At 41.5% G+C, this 20083-nt stretch overlaps 1 protein-coding gene across 1 annotated transcript in view; it reads left to right on the top strand.

Annotated features, from left to right (window-relative positions):
• Positions 1-20083, top strand: part of GSG1L (GSG1 like) — a 372574-nt gene that overhangs the window by 212129 nt on the left and 140362 nt on the right. Inside the window, exon 3 of the mRNA XM_021006351.2 lies at positions 7729-7881. Within this exon, the coding sequence (XP_020862010.1) occupies positions 7729-7881 (153 nt within the window). The remainder of the gene's footprint in view (positions 1-7728; positions 7882-20083) is intronic.

Raw genomic sequence — 20083 nt, 5'->3', positions numbered from 1 at the left:
GTTCTAAGACTCCTAGTACTGCTGGTGTGCTATATTCCAAGAGCCCTTCCAGCTGAACATTCAGTATTCTAGCTCTGGTGTTAAAGTATCTTAAATTGAAGTGGTCCAGTTCTAGGGAACTGGGAAGAAGTATGAAGAAGAGAGGGAAATGGAATGTGTCCCGAAGGGGGTGGAAAGAGGAGGATGACTGTGTCATGGAGTACATCCAGGGTTACGATGTGGTTGGGAGAGACGAATGGGTAGGCCTGTTTGCAGGGGGATGGTAATAAGAAGGGCTTTGTGAAAGCTTGGGAGGCAGTCACAGCAAGCATCAAGAGAAGTTGTGGTAAGAGTAATGCTGAGAACTGGAGTAGGGTGGGGGCAAGGGGAGAGGAGGAGGAGTCTCAAAGGTCCCCAATAGTCCCAGAAGAAGGAAGGGGGGTGTAGTGGAAGAAAGAGATCATTCACTGAGGCACAGGCAATTATTTGGTTTTTATCCTATTGTCTGTCTGCATTGACAGCCACCATAGAGTGGATGTGGTTGAAGAGGAAGAATCCTGTTATTAAGAGAAGGGGGTGGTGCCAGCTTTGAATTTCACACTTCACGTGGGGATGGTGCAGGGATGACCCTAAATTTTTCAGGCATTGTCTCTTCAGTAGCTAATGGGAGCTATGCCCAGAAGAGGTCTCTGCTGCTGTGGGTGTATGGTGCCAGTGGGTGTTTTAACAGAATTTAGGTTGCCAGGAGCACATTATTCTAGTGCAGAAATCCAGGGAAGTGCCCAGGAGATGTGATATTTTTATATGCACGCACACACAAAAAAATGATTTCTCCTGTGACTTAAAATCCCTCAACATGGTGGAAATTGCAGCTAAGGTTCCCGAGATATAGGCTGGCCATATCAGACTGGGCAGAAGTGTTGACGCTCCTGGCCCTTGGACATGTTCAGTCCACATTTGTTAGGTCATACAAGATGTCCATTCAGAGCACAATGCGTTTGGATTGTGATCTCCCACCACTGGGACATTAAATTCCTGAGCCTACTGGGAGGGTATGAGGCATCTTCTCCACAGGTCATGCTTTAGGAGTCAGCTGGGTTTGGCTATCTGAATGTTTCCTTCTTCTCTATTTGTTCCAGGTCCTCCAGTGGATAACTAACTACTCAAGGTCCAATGTTCTCTGTGGGTACATACACTTAAAATTATAACTCAGGAGTCCCTGCCAATGTGATTATCCTTAATAACAAGCCAAAGAACACAGTTCAAAGCAAAGTGATTTAATGAAATGGAATAATAAGGGTGAAAGGAGAAAAGGAGGGGAATGAAGAAGGGGAAAGGAATAAGCATTTATAAAGAACCTACTATGTGCCGGATACTGCATTAAATGCTTTATACATATTATCTCATTTGATCCTCACACAACCCTTTGAGGTAGGTGCTGTTATTATCCCCATTTTACAGGTGAAGAAATAGGAACAAATAGAGGTGAAGTGACACTCACATCGCTAGTAGGTGCCTGTGGCCAGATCTAAACTCAGTTATTCCTGATTCTAGGCCCAGAGCTCTATCCACTGCACCACCTAGCTGCTGGAAGCACTCTCCCACAAATACACACGGCGTAAGTGGGAGAATTGACACAGAGAGAACACATGTGGGAAATGTGAGGTCAGGAGACATACCTAGGGACATACCTAGGGACCCAAGACATTTATGTATGAGGGACAACTCATACCTCATAAACCGTAGGAACACCAGTGATGCCACCATGCTGCTCTTATTAACACTGGTCACATGGTCTCTGACAGACAGGTGTGCTTACTGCCGGATATATCTCTACTAGACACTGCTTTGTATGCCTTCAGGTTCTGGCTCAACTGAAACCCCCAGCTAGGTTGCTGCCAGCCTTTCTTAACTTAAAGCCTACAGGCTTTATTCAGTTAATAAAACAATAAAGTGAGAAAGACTCTTGCCCTTAGACTAGCAGAAGCTTCCACCCCTGTTTTGTTCTTTCAGAGTCCCCAATACTATCGAGAACTTCCATTCTCTTGGCAAAACATTCTCAGCCCTGTTGCTAAGCTCCTTAGAACAAGGACAATACCATTTGAGTTAGCTAATGTCATTAGGCTCCATCCAGGAGTTGCACCCCTAATTCAGAGACCTCACCCTAGCTTAAATCTAAAGGCTTAATGTACCCCATGTACCCTCCTTTACCCCACACCTGCTAGTGCCCCCCTTCCCTAACCACCTCGTATTCACTGATATGTATTTATCCTTAGACTGTAAGCTCCTTGAGGGCCGGGACTGTCTTTTGCCTCTTTTTGTATCCCTAGCACTGAGCACAGACAGTATTGGCACGTAATCAGCACTTAATAAATATTGGTTGATTGATTGATTAGTCTTTATTCTGTACATACTTATATATGTACTTATGTCTCCCTAAATGGAATGTAAGCTCCTTGAGGGTAAGGATTGTTTCATTCTTTGAATTTATATCTTCAGCACCTAGCACAGTGCCTGGCACATTGTAGGTGCTTAATAAATGCTTCCTGATGGGTCAGTTATTCCATATGCTTCCCATTTTCATTCTCTGAAGGTTTGGTTACAATCTAGTCAATAGCTGTATGCCAAAAATACACCAAAGAGCTCTGAGGATTCTTCCTTTCTTGCATGTAGATGAATGTGTGGCAAAAAGAAGAGAGAGAGGCAAGGGACAAAGGGTAGGTCTCTGCTACCTGCCTGTCCACTCTGCTGATACCTTAAATGCTTGCAGTGTGGGCCCCTCAAAGTCTAAAAGGAGCCTTGCTTTGCCATTGCTTCCTATGGGATGTGAAGCTGGCAAAGGAGCATGATCATAGTTGTGAGAAGGTTGACTTGGAATTCTGGAGACCTGGCCACTAACCTTGGACAAGTTACTTTTGATTTAATTTTGCAAGCATTGATTGAGCACCTGCTATGTACCAGGCAATATGCTAGGCATTGGGGATAAAAAGATGAAACGGTGTCTAGGGAGAGGATTCTGAGAAGATGGTGGAGTAGGTCAGAAAATTCCAAGCTCTCAAGATTTCCTCCACAAAAAAGATAAAATAGCACCTCAGGGCAAACATCGAGCAGTGAAAATAACGAAGAGTAGGGACAGAACGGTGGACCTCCTGGGACAGTAGAGAAGATCTGAAGAAAAATCCCAGAATGAGTTTTGGTCCCTGTGAAGAGTAGACACCTCCAGGCTAGGGACTGCTTAAACAAGCAGCAAGCCCTGGGGTTATCTGGGTTGGGAGGCTGTCTTGGCCCCAGGCCTCAGCCACAGGAACTTTTACCCCTGGGATAGGTGAGGGGAATTGGGCATCTGAGCAGGGAAGATCAAGGGAACCTCTGCTGACGAAAAATGCCAGACCCAGATGTGCTGCAGAGATGAGGCAGGGTGAGAAGGAACCAGCTAACACCCGATGAGTGTAGAAGCAGTGGGGCAGTTATGCCACTGGTTGTGGGCACTTACAGGAGGCTGGAGGTCTTGGTTTGGGTTCAAGGTCAGAAGGGAGAACTGAAGGAGGCATCATACCTATACCCCAGGACTAGAGGTGATTATAAAAATTAAACTATTACCAAAAACAAAAGTGCAGCCAAAGGAGAAAGAATCCAACTACAGAGAATTTCTATGGGAATAGAGATGTCCAGGGTTTGTCTTTAGAGGAGGATACTGAAGCAAAGAAACCTTCTGCCCCAAAGAGTAATGTCAAATGGTCACCTGCCCAAAAAGATTCATAGAAGAATTAAAAAAGACTTTAAAAATCAAATGAAAGAGATTGAGGGAAAAAACAAACAAACAAACAAAAAACCCCCAGAACAAACCAAGAAAAACAAGAAGATAATGAAAAGAAAGTAAACCAAATAGAAAAGGAGATCCAGAATCTGAAGGAAGAAAATGACTCCTTGAAAATCAGAATTAGGCAAGGGGAAGCCAGAGGAGTTATAAGGGATCAAGAAATAATAAAACAAACTATAAAGAATGAAAAAATAGAAAAGAATGTGAAATATCTCATAAGAAAAACAACTGATCTGGAGAACAGATCAAGAAGAAAAAACATAAGAATATTGGACTATCTGAAAGCTATGATAAAAAAAGAATCTTTGATATAATAATACAAGAAATAATTAAAGAAAATTGTCCTGAAGCATTAGAACAAGAGGAGAAAGTAGAAATAGAAAAAATCCATCTATCACCACCTGAAAGAGATCCTATGTATGAGGAAAACCCCCGGGAATATTATAGTCAAATTCTGAAACTCTCAGCTCAAGGATAAAATATTACAAACAAGAAGAAAACAATTTATATATGATGATGCCATAATTAGAACCACACAAGACCTAGCCGTGATGACATTAAAAGACCACAGGTCTTGGAACACTATATATCAATAGTGGGCTTCAGGCTGAAAAGCTAAGAATAATTCTGAATGAAAAGACAATGGATGTTTAATGAATTGTCAGACTTTCAGGACTTTGTTAAAAAAACAACTGAACTTAATAGAAGATTTGACATATAAGAGCCAAGAGTAACATAAGGTACATACCAAAAACCAATTACAGGAGATTTAATAGGGACAGACTGTTTACTTTTTATGTATGTAAAATGTATGTCTAAGATTGTCATTAGTAGTTGAATAGCTCATAAGAAAGATTGTGGTAGACCTGAGCATGATATAATTTCAAAAAGTAAAACTGTTCAGGAACAGCTAAAAAGAGTAATTATCTTATACAAATGAGAGGAAGAACCAATACAAAGAAATTAGATGGGGCAGGAGGGCTGTTAGTTCTGGAAACCTACTTTCATCTGGAATGGGTTCAAGAGGGAACAATGCATATACATCTAGAAGAGTATAAAAGCATTCTAAATTTAGAAAGAAATAAAATGCCAAGGGGATAGGGAGGGGCAAGAGGATAAGGGAGGGATGTCTAGAGGGGAGGGTAAGGGAATAGTCAAAGGAGCATATAATAGGGTGTTTAGATTTATGGGAATAGAAGGATAAGGGAGGGATTGTTGGAGGGGGGCAGGTTAAGTAGTAGGAGGGCAAGGTAGCAGGTAGAAGTAAAGTAAAGAAGTCAGGAGGGATAGGAAATAAGAGATATGCACAAATATAAAAATAAAGATTAGGAGTAGAATCTGTTAGGAAAAGCATATGTTTATACGTATGTGTATGCAGCTATATATGTATACATATAAATCTATATAAAAATATATCCATGCTTAATTGTAGCCTTCTTGTGGGGGTGGGGGAGAAAGTGAGAAAAAGAACAAAAGAGAACAAAAGAAAACCTACAAAGAAGTGAAAAAGAGATGGACGGCTCTCGACACAATACATAGTATCTGTTATATAGGCTTTCTTGAGATGGAAATTTATTGATACGTATTTTGAATCCTCTCTTATATTCTGCTGTGCACATGATGTTTTTTTCTTTTCTCATTTTATATATATTTTATAATGTCTCTTTTTTGCATAATGTATTTAAGTCTAAAATTTAAAAAAAAGATTAAAAAAGTGGTGCCTACCCTCAAGGAGCTTACATTCTAGCAATGTAAGTTTCATCTCTCTGGGATTCAGGTTCTGCTTTGCTAACATGAGAGGGTTAGGAGGATTCAGAGTGGGAACGGAGCTTAGAGGTCATCTACTCTAATCCTTTCATCTTATAGAGGAGAAAACTGAGGCCCATAGAGTCAAGTAGATTGGTCAAAGTCATATAGCTAGTAAATAGTGGAGCTGGGATTCAAACCCAGGCCTTCTTTTCACCAGACCAAGTGGTGTTACTACTAAACTGCCCTTTCTCCCACACATAAACAGTCTGCGATTCTGTTCTTGTAAAGAATCAAGTTTTCCTCGATGTACCTGGACTCATAGAATCTCTGTGATTCCCCACAGTATTCTTGAGAGGCAGCAGGGTAGCAGAAGTTATTGCTACTTCGTAGATGGAGGAATCGAGGTACAAAGAACTTATTTAAGGATGTATAGAACCCCCAGGGGAGCTAGGCATAGAACAGAGGTATCTGGGCAATCTTTCAAGTGCTCAGATCACTTACTCAAAGGGGCTTTTTGGAGACCAAGACAAAGTTCTGGAGAGGTAATTGGTGATGGACTGTTCCCTTACCCTATTCTTGAACTTTTTGCTCTGCAGTTCCCTTTATACTCTTAAAAATTATCGAGGACCCCCCCCCAAGAGTTTTTGTTTGTATTGGTCATGTCTACTGACATCTACCACATGAGAAATTAAAACATCTTAGTACTATTACAAAAATAGTTATAACTTTGTGGATAGCTCACCTGAAAGAAGATCTGGGGGCTTTAGTGGACTACAAGCTCAATATGGATCAGCAGTGTAGTAATGGCAGCTAAGAAAGTCAAGTAAAGGGGCAGCTAGGTGGGGCAGTGGATAGAGCACCTGGAATCAGGAGGACCTTACTAAAATTCAGTTCAAATCCAGCCTCAGACACATGATACTTACTAGCTATGTGACCCTAGGCAAGTCACTTAACCCCGAATACCTCACCAAAAAAAAGAAAAAGAAAAGTCAACATGATCTTAAGCTGCATGGAGAGGCAGTGTAATGAGCCTCCTGTCCTCTTCTCTGATCAGGCCACATCTGCAGTACTGAGTTCTTCAGGGGGCCATATTTTAAGAATATATTGGTAAGCTAGAGAGTGTACAAAGGAAGACAATAAAATGTTAAAGGACCTTGACCTTTAGGAGGATATAGGAGGATCAGCTGAAGCAACTAGAGACAGCCTGAGGAGAGAAGACTAAAAAGAGATGTAATTGCTGTTTTGAAGTATGTTTGATGGGCTCTCACATTGTTAAGGGGATTCTTTTTTTCATGTATAGGTTGGCCACTCAGGCATCTTCCAATTCAGAAATTCTGTAGTAGGTGATTTTGTGAGTTGGGGTTGACTCTTCCTGTTTCAGTGATTGGTTCTGAGTGCCTAGGGACTGTAACCTCCCAGTGAAGGGAGTCAGTTCAAGGTGATTTGGTGGCTGTTCTCTGTTTAAGAGAGTTGCTCTGAGTAACCTAAGGGTGGCCCCTCTCCCTTTGGAGTGCTGGTTTGAATGATCCTAGACTTCCTTGTTTGGGCTGGGTCCCTTCCTTGTTTTCAGGGCAGGTGGTGGTGGTGGTAGTGGTGGTGGGGTTGCTTTATTTAGGAAGTTCCAAGTAACCTAATGCTAATCCTGCCCTCCTTTGTGGTGGGGGATGAGGGCTCTTCTTCCCTGTTTGGGTGATGGTGAGTTCTGAATTGTCAAAGGCTGGTCTTCTTGTCTGAGGGATTAGTTCTGGGTGACTTAGGGACTAGCCCATCCCTGTTTGGGGAGTGAGTTATAAATAGACTAAGGTTTGTCCCTTGGGGTGATGAGGACTAGCCCTTCCCTTTTTGAGGTATTTGTCTGAATGACTTGGATATAACACTTTCTTATCTGGGGCAGGGAGAAAAGAAGGTATTCGTGCTGGGTAACCTGGTATTTTTCTTTATCTCAGAACATCGATCTTCATCAGTACTCCCTATCTGGCTCAGAGGTTTTAGTTTTTTTGTTTTGTTTTGTGAGGCTCAATGCAGCTTTGAAACTCAGGAGGGGTGATGGTGGGGTGTGGTTTCGGGGAGGATGGGGAAGGAGGAGGTCCTGGGTAGTCAAGATTCCATGCTCCTAATATTCCAGTTGTGGGAGAGGAGGTCACTGAAGAGGCTTGTTCTTCTGTGCTTGTATGTTGCAGGTGTGCTTTGGTTGTCTGTGGTTTCGGAAGTGTTATATATCCTTCTCTTGGTCGTCGGATTCAGTCTCATGTGTCTAGAGCTCTTCCACTCCAGTAACGTCATAGATGGGCTCAAGCTCAACGCCTTTGCTGCTGTCTTCACTGTGCTGTCAGGTAAAGGACCTTTCTAGTTTTTGAATATGAGAAAAAAAATGGAATGAATTGATTATACCTTTGCATGTGAAAATGTTGGACAAAATGTTCATTTAGTTTCATCCCAAGCTCACTGTAGATCAGGGCCTTTGAGAGGAAAGTTCTGTACCAAAAACTCCTTCCCCCTAAAACTCTTTCCATAGTTTTCATAACTCTGTTCACTTTTTTATTTAAGTAAGTCTTTTAGGACACTTTGGTTCCTCTGAAAAAGGACAATAGGCAAAAGGAGCCTTCATCCTAATCCTGTGAGGAGAGAGTGGAGAAATTGTAATAGTGGGTATTTCTATAGCACTTGGAGATTTTCACCTCACACAAATCATGTGTGAGTGGTTGCATGAGTACTGTCATCCCCATTCTTCAGATGAGACGGTCAGGCTGCAGAGAAGGTAAGCACCTTCCCTGGTTTCACATAGTTTTGTGACTATAACCCCGATCCTTTTGATTTCAAGTCCAGTACTCTGTCTTCTGCTGATATTTCCTCTTTGGTCAAGAAAATGACAATATACTAAGGCTACAAGAAAAAGAAACCCAGATATACACACCAACCAGATGGTTAAATGAGACCAAAAGGGCAAGTAGGAGTAAGATGGAATTTTATAAATGTGTCTGGAAGAAAATAAACACTAGAAAGAAAATATACTACTTGAAAAGACAGGAGATGCAATTAGTGATGATTCAAAAATAGCTAAGCTTCTGAGTGTTTTGTCTGCTTCAACAGGAAAAATAAGGAAGTTAAGAAGTTTGGGAAGTGACGATAGCTTAAATATAGCAAATGATTGTAAAGGGCACGAAGAAGCCGCGGGAATGTTTACGCATCTGCCAGTCAGCGGGAGTCTCACTTTCTACTTCTTTGGGTAATGAGCAGTGAGGATCAAAGAGCCAAGGGAGGTACCTGGCTCAGGGTGTGGGTCTGGGCTGGGGTGGCTTCAGGGAAGGTATTCCCCAGTTTAGAAGAACCCTGTGGAAATGAGGCAATTGCAGAACCAAGTGGAGGATCTGAGTGTGGGGTGACTTGCTTCAATGGAGAAGGTAGAGTTTCCAGTTTTGAGGCAGCCATATTCTACAGAAGAACAGATTGTCAGAGCTAGAAAGGGAACTTGGAGGTCATCTGGTTCAACCTTCTCCTACTGATGAGAAAACTGGAGTTTAGAAAGGGGAATTGATTTGCCCAACATTGAACCATCAAGTCTGTGGAAAAACTTGAATTAGAATCCAAATATTATGATTTGTAGTACAATTCTCTTTTTACTACTTTCAGTTTTCTTGTCCATAAAATGGGGATAAGAATAGTACCTATTTTGTGGTTGTTGTAAGGATCAAATGAAATTAGGTAATTAAAATACTTTGCAAATCTTAAAGCAATGTATCAATTTTAGTTGTCACTATAGGCTATATTGTTCCCATGTCATAATGGCCTCACCAAGCAGCACCTAATTGAACCAGATGCCTTAACATCCTCAGGACCAGAGTGTTGTGTGATGTGTTGGACCAGACCCACAGTTCCAGGGTGCTATATTGTTCTTTACGCCTAAAGACTCTTCTCTAGGACAGTAGTCTCTAAAGTGGAGGCCTTGGCATGATCCCAAGGGTTCCATGATCAGCTGATTGGAAATGACATCCTACGCTCTTTGGGATGCCCAACTGAGGGACTTGTCTTCAACACAGACACATCATCACCTTCATTGGTGTGGCCCCACACTCTACCACCCCACACCTTCTTGCTGCAGGCCTCTTCTGGCTACATAAGCCCTCACCCTCAATTGTCCTCTACCAAGCATAGGCCCTTTAGAGCACTTATAACATAACTTCTTCCAGACACCCACACCAGCAACTGAATAGGAAAAATTCCTCATCCTTCCACAATGTACTTACAGCCTGCCTGCTAAGTCACTGTGAGGCTGTGGCAGGTGTCCCTTGGTGGGGCAGGGTTTTTTGCACCAGTGCAGTGGCTGATGAATAAGAGTCCAGCCCCCGTTTCATTTTTCAGTGGGCAGAGTGAATCACCCAATATTAACAGGCATGTAATCCAATTGCCATCTGAATCACATTTCTCATTACATTATCTTTCTCCCCCAAACCTACTCTTCTTCTGAATATCCCTGTTTCTATCAAAGGCACCACAAGCCTTCTAGTCATCTAGGTTCAAAATCAGTGTTGTCCTCGCCTCCTTATTCTTACTTTCAGCACATATTCAAGTTGCCAAATCTTGAAATTTCTTTCTCTAGAACATCTCTTTCATATGTTCCCTTCTCTACTCACATAGCAGACACAGGTTCAGAACCTCATCACCTCTCACTTGAACTATTGCCCCAGTCTCCTAACTGATCGCTCTGTCTCAAGTTTTTGTCTCTCCAATCCATCCTCCACAGGGCTCCCAGAATAATTTTCCTAACTCACAGCTCTAAACATGTTGCTCCACTACTAGGTAAATTCTAGTGGCTTCCTATTAGCTCTAAGATCAAATATTATTTCTTTTTTACCTCATGCTTTTTTGATTTTTTGGCCTATGTTTTTATAACATACATAATTACTAGTACCATAATACATATATATCAAAAAAGATTGGAGACCACTGCTCTTGGAAGCAAGAAATATGCTCCATTGGTCTAACTCAGACCAGCCATGCTAGACCAGCTGTGACTCCTCTGATTCATCATTGCTTGCTTCTCATACTGGTTCACAGTGTGTGGGAATACTGGAGCAGCAGGAATCCTGACCAATACAGATAATCCTAAAAACACACAGCACACACTCATACACACACGTACACAATGATGGTGTAAGGGAAGGAGGCTCAAGGGCAGTTATCATGGAAATAACTGCCTCATATCTTTCAGCCTCTCTCTATTTCTTCTTTATGTAATAATACTTCCTTGACCCAGGCTGGGGAGAGTAGTGAGTCCTTGAATAATGTCCTGGAATTCTTTGTTCTGCTTATGTGCAGGGTGGACTGACTCTTGATTGGCTGAGAAACCTCTGAGCCTTTTATACTATGTAAGTGTGAAGAGATTTTGGAGAAGGAGAAGGAGGAGAGATGGAGAATGATCTCACCAGGAAAGCCTGCTCTTAGCAGTCTCTGAGGGTGTAGTACTGGTATCAACATGTCCAGCAGCTGACTTCCCTACATGTCTTTGGCTCTGGGGCTCCTGTTAGCTTTTTATTTTATTTTATTTTTAGGCAATTGGAGTTAAGTGACTTGCCCAGGGTCACACAGCTAGTACACATCAAGTGTTTGGTCTGAGGCTGGATTTGAACTCAGGAGGACCTCTGTCCACTGCACCACCTAGCTGCCCCATCCTGTTAGCTTTTCAGAAGATCATGCATTGCCTCTCACCCACTTACTTAGAAGTAATTCTTTGTCTGTTGTTCTATCTGAGTTTTTCCTCTCTCCTCCAAGGCATCTTCACACTTAGGCAGCCTGGGGATTCAGAAGTCTTGAAGCCAATGGGAAGTCACTTCACCCTCCATGTGTGCAATACAATGAGACTTGAACCCAGGTCTTCCTCATCCCAAGGCCAGCCTTCCTTCTCCAGCACACCGTGTTCTCTCTTCACCTCTTGGTAGCCTAACAGCAGCGCTGGCCCAATTAGCAAGCTCCATTTTTCAGCTGCTCCTGCTATGGTGAAAGCTGCAGAGGGATATTTTCCTCTATCAGCATTCCCCTTCTGCCTCCTAGCCCAATTGCCTGACTATGAGGCTGGATCAGGACCAAGCTGGCCTTCAGGGAGTAGGAACCATGTGCCTGGACTTTTTACTTCCCAATACAGAAGAAAATCGATCAAGTTCTTAATAAGAAGTGGAATTACATTTGGAAAGCCAAGCAAAATGAAACAGAGAAAGGCTTGTGTGGGGGAAAAAACACTTCTCATTTCATCCTCCATAGCTGGAAATCAGTGGACAAAAGTCCTGGGAGGCCTTCTGGGGGAATCCTTCTCCTCCAGCACTGGCACAGTTTGCTTTTTTCTGGCATGGTTTGCTCTTTCCCAACACTACATGATCTTTTCAGGCTCTGCATTTGCTAAGATGTTCAGAGAATCATAGAATTACAGAGTTGGAAGTGACCTTTGAGATCTGGTCCAACCCCTCCCCAAACTACAAGTTGTGCCTATAATAATCATCCCATTAAGTGGTAATCCAGTCACTGTTTGAAGACCTCTAGTGATAGGGGAATTCACTATTTCTTGAATCATCTCATTCCATTTTTGTCATATCTGTAGTTGTTTTCATACTTTTTTCTTGTCATAGAGAGATACGATTCTCTACCACTGTTGCAATGTTGTCCCTCCCCATTTCTTTGTCACTGGTCCCTTTGTAAGAGAGCTGTTAGCCCCTCCCCCATTTTGGTTCTAGTGCTTTCCCCAGATCATAAAAATCCTATGATAACTTTCAAATTATTTTCAGATGGCCCAACAGCTACTGAGGAAGGTGAGGGAAGGAAGAAAGAAAGGAGAAAGAAGAGGGGAGGGAGGAGGAGCCACATATAAAAGGAGAGAGAAGGAGGATGAAGGAAAGAGGAGATGAATTGAGGGAGAGAAAGAGAGAGAAACAGGGAGAGAAAGGCGCACACATAGAGGGAGAAAGGGAATGAAGGAAGGAGAAGAAGAGGGGAAGCGAGAGAGAGGGAGAAGGAAAAGAGAAGGGAGAGGAAAGGGCATGAGAAGGAGAGGGGATTTCCATCCTCCCCCCCACCTTTTTAACTTCACTGCCATGATCATTCATTCTCAGGAGATGTCATGGTTCATCACATCAGTGTTCCTTCTTCTTCCTTCGACTGATCACCACCATGGCTCAGGCTGTTCAGTGTTGTGTCTCTTCTCACTGCCTGTAGCTGCTTCCTGCTGTTTGCTGTCTTCCCTCAGCGATGGTGCCAGCTCTCACACAGCTGGCATGTGGAGGGATTATACTTATGGAATAAAATATACAAGACAAAAATGTCTTTAGGCTATTTGGAAACTTTTCAGCTCCTTCAGGCAAGACCAGGGTCCGAGTGCCTCTATGCCATTTATAACTTTCTACTCTTTCTGCTCATCTGTTGGGTGAAGGGCTTCTGCAGGCAGTTAATAGAACTGTCTACTTTCCCTGCTCCACCCAAAGTCCCCATTTCCTACTCTTAGTCAAGCTAGAATGAATTGGTCCCAAGAGCACTCGCCCCCATCCACCACCCCAGCAAGGTGTTTCCTACAAGATCAGTATCTCCTGCTGAATGTTGAGTGTTGCTGGAGTTCCTAGTTTGCTCCTCCCTGTTTATTACCTGTTTTACTCCATGGCAGCTGAGCCAGGATCATGAGAATTACCTTGAGGGCTCTCCAATGCTGGAGAAAGCACCAGAAATAAAATAGGGGGAGAGACGGCAGAAATAATTGTTCCTCAAGGGGGCACCAGTGATAGCTAGCCAGAAGGGACACAGTCCTGCCACAGTGGCAAAGATTTGTATCCTTGCTAGCTATGTTAAGCCAAATCTAACTCTCTTTAGTTTCCACCCATTCCTAGTTCTGTCCCCTGAGGCTGTGCAGAACAAATAGTCTGTGACAATGACAAATGTGATAGGACATGATAAGCTCTGAACCATTATAATATCTGGTTGTAATAGAGATGGTTCAAATTCCATTTCCACAGGCCATCTTTTCTGATATTTGAAAAGAGCTATCATTCCCCACAACTCCAAGGCCTTCTCTTTTCCAGACTACACATTCCTAGTTCCTTCAACAGATGCTTATGGCACAATTTCTGATTCTCTCTACATTCTTGTGTCTCTACTCCAAACAGACTTACTCTATAATGTCTGTGTCTTTTCTAAAATGTAATACTCCAAAATAAAAGAACATTTCAGATATATTCTTCATCTGGGGCAGAGAGAGAAGGACCTAAGGATCATCATTTTCATAATTTTGAAAATTAGGCTTTTGGTAATGCAAGAGTTTGCTATCTTTTTGGGCTACCATGTCATAGTGCTGGCTCACTGATTTTGCAATCCACTGGACTCCTTAGTCATTTTCTTTTTAAACATGAACTATCTTGATTAAAGAAAACACAATCCTTTATATTTCTGCCTATCAAATTTCATCTTAGAAGATTTGGGCCATTGTCCTAGGCTTTCGTGGTTGTTGGATATGAATTATGGCTAATTTAGTCAACTAGGTGGCATAGCAGGTAGAATATTGGACCTGGAGTCAGGAAAAATCCAGCTTCAGGCACTTAGAACCTGTGTGACTTTGGGCTAGTGACTTAACCTCTTTGTGCTTCAGTTTCCTCACCTGTAAAACAAATAAAAATAGCACCTATCTTGAAGAGTTGTTGTGAAGATCGAATAAAATAACATGTAAGACAATGCCGTACTATTACTGTTATTAATTATTATCCATTGTGTCAACTTCATATACCCACTAATCTAATAAGCATACTATCAGTACCTTCATCTAATTCATTGATAAACTATTGACCAGAACAAGACCAAGGACAGAACCTTACAGAGACTCTACTAAAATCTCTTTTCCGGGTGGCATTGAAACATTGATCAATGTTTGAGTGTTGTCAGTCATTTCTGAACCCAGCTAACTGTACAATCATCCAATTCTATGTCTATCTTATCCACAAGAATATATGAGACATTGTCAGTTGTCTTGATGAAATCCAGTTGTACTCTGCCCATAGTGTTCTTTGATCTTATGGCCTAATACTGTGCTTCCATAGGTTCTACTTGACTACTGTGCCATTAATCTAGTAGCCCTAGTTACTAGTAACATTACTATGTTGCTCAATTAAATGTACTAGTAACATTAGTCTGGTAAATGGAAAAAACAAGATAGTGTATAAAAATGCATAGCTTGCTCCTGTAATCCATCCACTACCCCTATTCTGGTTTTCATGATCTCACCATTGATTAATTTTTCCATCAACTCAAGTTATCCTACATCTCTTTCTCTTTTTTACAGCCCACTTCCTGGGGAGGGGGGATGGACATTTGCACTCATTGCTTACATTTCTTTTCCTGTTTTCAACCCCCTATAGTCTGGCTTTTGACCTCATCACTCAACAGAAGCTAGTCTTTCCAAATTTATCAATGATCTCTTAATTGCTAAATACAATTTCAGACTTCATTCCTTTTCACCTTTGTTCAACATCTAACACTCCTCCAGGATACCCCTTGCTCCCTTGGTTTTCCTGACACTGCTCTGACCTGGTTCTTCTCTTATGTATCTGGCTTATCCTCAGTGTCTTTTGCTAGATTATCATCCAGATCCTACTTATGGTCATAGGTATAGTCCAGGGCTCTGTCTTGAGCCCTTTTCTCCCCTCTTTTTCAAAATTGTTTCTCTTGCTGATCTCAGTAGCAATGATGAATTCTGCCTAATGGAGTAGTGAAGAGTCGGACTTAGAATAAAAAAGATCTGGGTTCGAATACCATCTCAGACACTTATTAGCTGTGTGAACTTGGGCAAGTCACTTTACCTCTGTTTGCTTCAGTTTCCTCAACTGTAAAATGCAAGTGTTGGTTTTGATACACCTAAAGGTCTCTTCCAGCTATAGTCGTTTGACTCTTAAAATGACATAATTAGACTTCATTTCCCCTGAGCTCTAATCTCATATTACCCACTGCCTATTGAACATTTCCAATTGGATGCTTGATAAGAATCTCAATTTCAACATGTCAAAAACAGAATTCATTATCTTTCTTCTCCCAATTTCCCCTTTTCCTAACCTCTGTTTCTGGTGAGGTAGCCACCTTCCTTCTGGTCTTCCAGTCTTGTAACCTTGGAGTCATACTCAACTCCTCACCCTTCTTCATCCTCCATATCCCATCAGTTGCCAAATTTTGTTGATTCTACCTCTACAACATCTTTTGCATCTATCCTCTCCTCTCCATTCATGTAACAGTCAGACCCTCATAGCTTGTCACCTGAAGAGGCACTGCCTCCTCTTTGGTTTCCTTGTTTCAAGTCTTTTTCCCTCCCTGAATCCATCTTCCACCAGCTGCAAAATTGATATTCCTAAAGCACAAGGCCAACTATGTCATTCCTTTACTCCAGAAGTTCCCACATTGCCTCTAGGATAAAATGCAAACTGCTCCTTTTTGCATTTAAAACCCTTCATATTCTGGCTCTTTTCAATAAATCTTTTTGGATTGACCTTTATACACTAAATTCCACCCCACTAGCCTACTCACTGCTCCCCAAACACAGTATTGTATCTCTGCTACTGCAACTAAAACAAGCCCCAAAATATAGAGTCTCTATAGTCTTTGCACAGGCTGACCCTATACCTGGCATGTACCCTCTTCTCCCCTCTTAGAATCCCTCACTTCCATCAAAGCTTAGCTCCAGTGCTACCTCCAACAGAAACCAATCTTGAATTCTATCCATTTGCTGGTGCCCTCCTGTCCTCCCCCCACCCCAGAAATTCTATTGCATTTACCTTATATATATTTCAATTGTATTTATCTGTGTTCATTTGTTTTCTCCCAATAAAATAAAAGTTCTCTGAATGCAGGGACTGGTTTGTTTTGGCTTTTGGATCCCCAGAGTACAATGCTTGGAACATAGCAAATGCTTAATAAATGCTTGAGGGATGAATGAATGACTTCTTTTCAGTGAAGCAGTTATAATGATCACCTGTGATCTAAAGAGAATACAGTTCTTTTTTTCTTGCTAATTTCTCATTTTCATCACAAAATATTTCCATTTAAAACTTGGCACTTAATAGACTTTTATTCACCTGTTTCACTCCCAAGGTCCCCAGGGTGCACAGGAATTAGTCCCTACAGTTTCACAATGGGTTTCCCCATTTTACCTCCTAGATAAGTAAGTCAGGGTTAGAGAGACTTGGCAGCTTCAGTGGTCAGCAGGCACTGTCTTCCCCAGAGACCAGCATACGGTGTATTTGAGGTCTGGAAAAGAACATGGAAAAGTTTTGCTGAATTGATTGGAAAGGTAGCATGATATAACTGGGAAGAACAGTGACTTGGACTCAGAAGACCTGGAATCAAGTATTGTTTCAGCCACTTATTATGGACAAGTCTGAGAACTGGTCTCTTCATCTGCAAAGTAGGGATATATTAATACCTGCACCAGTAAAGCACTTTATCAGCTGTATTACATACATGTGAGCCATTGTTACTATTATCATTATCATCTGTGCCTTTCCTAGATCCTAGAGAAGGGGTGGGGAATCTGCGGCTTCGAGGCCACATGTGGCCCTCTAGGTCCTCAAGTGCAGCCTTTTGACTGAATCCAAGTTTTACAGAACAAATTGTTGAGGACCTAGAGGGCCACATGTGGCCTCAAAGCTGCAGGATCCCCACCCCTGTCCTAAAAGAAGAGCAGAACTTATCTAATTATCAAAGAAAAAAGTTACTTTGAAAATTCTTGATTAGAATATCACCTAATGTCAGTATATAGTAAAAAAAAAATGGGTCATACATTTTAAAAGAAAAAGATCTCATTTTAAGAAAATGACAGGACCTCCTCAAAAGTCAGTAATAGGATATTCTAAGTACCAATATTTTGAAAGAATATTTTGTGATGGAAATAAAAGATTACTTAGAAAAAATAACTGTACTCTAGCTGTGTTTTAGTGAACATTTTATTAAATACAGTGTCTGAAAAATAAATTCAAGTTGACTTGAGTTATGAGGACCATCACGGATTGGAAATTGGATAACTGCAAATGTATCTGGGGAAATGTCCATGCAGGTACCAGAGGATTGGGGCCTGTGGATGAATAGCATGCTAATTCCATTTTTCACATGCTATTAAAGCTGGGTTTGTTGTGAATGTACCAGTGGAGCCATCAAAACAGCAAGGGACCAAAAAAAAACCCAACCCCAAACCTGTTAGGAATGCAAAAGAGATTTAGCCAAGGACAAACCAGAACTTACACCACTTGAAAATCAGTAACATGGAGCATAATATTTAATCAAAGAGAAAAAAAAGTTGAAAAACAGTACTTACTGAATGGGAACTAGGGATGATGTTAGAGTGCAAATGAGATGTTATACTCTAGTGTGGCAACCTCAGAAACACTCACATCATTTGGCATGTTCAAAATTGTTATTTGAACATTTGTGGGGCTCATTAGAGGCTGCTTAATATCTATTGTCCCAGTCTAGCCTCTACAGGGTCTGTGGATGGGAAAAATAAAAGATAGAGAAATCAATAGCTCTCATTTATATAGCATTGTAAGGTTTGCAGAGTTCTTTCCTCACAAGAATTCTGTGAGATCTCAAATAGAAGTATTAGCTTCCCCATTTGAAGAAGAGGAAACAGGCTCAGAAAAGGAAGTGACTTAGGATCAGAGCTTTAGTGGGAAGAGACCTTAGAGGTCATCAGATGCTACTTGACTAATGCTAATATAGCTAATAAATATCAAAGCTGGAGAGGTGATTTGATCAAAGTTACAGAGATAAGAAGAAATGATAATAGCTCACATTTATATATCTCTTTAAGGTTTGTAATGCATATTCCATCTTATTGCTGTGGGATAGATGCTATTATCATCCTCATTTGATAGTTGAGAGAACCAAGGTTCAGACAGGTTAAGTGCTTGTATGTCTCAAAGCTAGTAAATATGTGAGGCAGGATTTGAATTTAGGTCTTTCTTTCTTTAAGTCCAGCACTCTGTCCATTATATAAAAAGGTTTCCCGGAAGTAACAAAGTTGGATTTCAAATGCAGATCCTTTGAGTGAGATGGGAAGAACCAGTTGGAAGGAAGGAAGAGAAGAAGGGAGGGAAGAAAGGGAAGGAAGAGAAGAAGAAAGGAAGGAGAAGAAGAAGGAAGAAACAAAGAAGGTAGGAAGGAAAGAGCAAGGAAGGGAAGGGAGGGGAGAAGAGTAAATTGAGGGAGGAAGGAAATCTAAGGCAGGCTTTGTGCTTGCTTTGGACACAGCAGAGTAGGACAGAGTTGGCAAACTTCATCCTGCTCTGCATTAGGTCCAGTGGATGAGTAGGTGGGACCAATAGAAAAAAAAATTGGTGAGCCTATTCCTTGGGACCCTATTGAGAAAAGAAATGGGAACCATCAAAGTCACCATGTGATGGAAAAATGTCTCTGCGTATGTTATCTTATCAAATACTGCATATATCAACATCACCCACTTGTTCCAGAATGTCTTATTAGAGTAGAAACTTGTTGATAGTACCTGAAGTGTCAGAAAAGTAGCTTCTAATTAAGAAGAGGCTTGCCTTTTGAGGGATTCTATTTAGAAGGAATTTCCACTGTCCCCTCTTCCCTGTTCTTATAGTTGACTGGGTCCTTTGATATCAACTTTTCCATATCTGCCCCAATTGAGTCAGTCCCAACTTGTTGTACGGAGAGCTGGACTTAAACCTGGCACACCAGACTGGCATCAGTGTGTAACAGGGATTAGAGCCAAGTCCTTAGACAGAAACCACCTGCTGCCATGGCAAAATTCTCCCAGTCACTCCTTGCCTTCAATCTCTTTCCTCATTACGTCATCCTCTACACAGGTACCAAGTTGAGATTTCTAAAACATAGATCTGGCTATGCCATCCTCCTCCTCAAAAATCTTCCATGCCTCCCTGTTGCCTTTAGGACAAAATAGAAAATCCTTAGCTTGACAGTTATAACCCATAAAGGCTCCCACCTTTCCCATCTTATTTCATATCACTCCCCTTCATCACCTTGTATTCTGGCCATACTGGCTGTGTCCAGTACATGATATCCATCTCTCATCCCCATACCTTTGCACAGGTATTACCTCCTGTCTGGAACTCCCTCCCTCTTTACCTGATAGAATCCCTTGCGTGCATTAAAGCCCAGTTCTGAGGTGTTATCTACTATGTGAAGTCTTTATCTGATGCCCTTGCCATTAGTTCTTTTGTTCTTGAAATTACTTTGTATATTCCAAATTAATTTACTTGTATACATGTTTTATCTCCTCCACATACCCTAGGCACTTAAGTTTCTGAATTTAATTGAGTTGATGAATTGTGAGACCTTGGGAAAATTGCTTCCTTTTTATGGGCCTCAGTTTCTTCATTTACAAAATAGGAAGATTGTATTAGATGATCTCCCATTAAGCTCTAGATTAAAACTCTTTCTCATTCTGAGGTGGAATTCCCTTCATTCATTTCATGTGCATTTATTCAATGCTTTCTATGTGTCTGGTCATGGAGATGCAAAGACAAAATAAAACAATCCCTGCCC

The sequence above is a fragment of the Phascolarctos cinereus genome, unplaced genomic scaffold, assembly GCF_003287225.1.
Source record: "Phascolarctos cinereus isolate Bilbo 61053 unplaced genomic scaffold, phaCin_HiC Scaffold_4;HRSCAF=312, whole genome shotgun sequence".
NCBI lineage: Eukaryota > Metazoa > Chordata > Mammalia > Diprotodontia > Phascolarctidae > Phascolarctos > Phascolarctos cinereus.
Note: the sequence above shows the minus strand (reverse complement) of the source record. Positions and strands in the feature narration are given on the sequence as shown.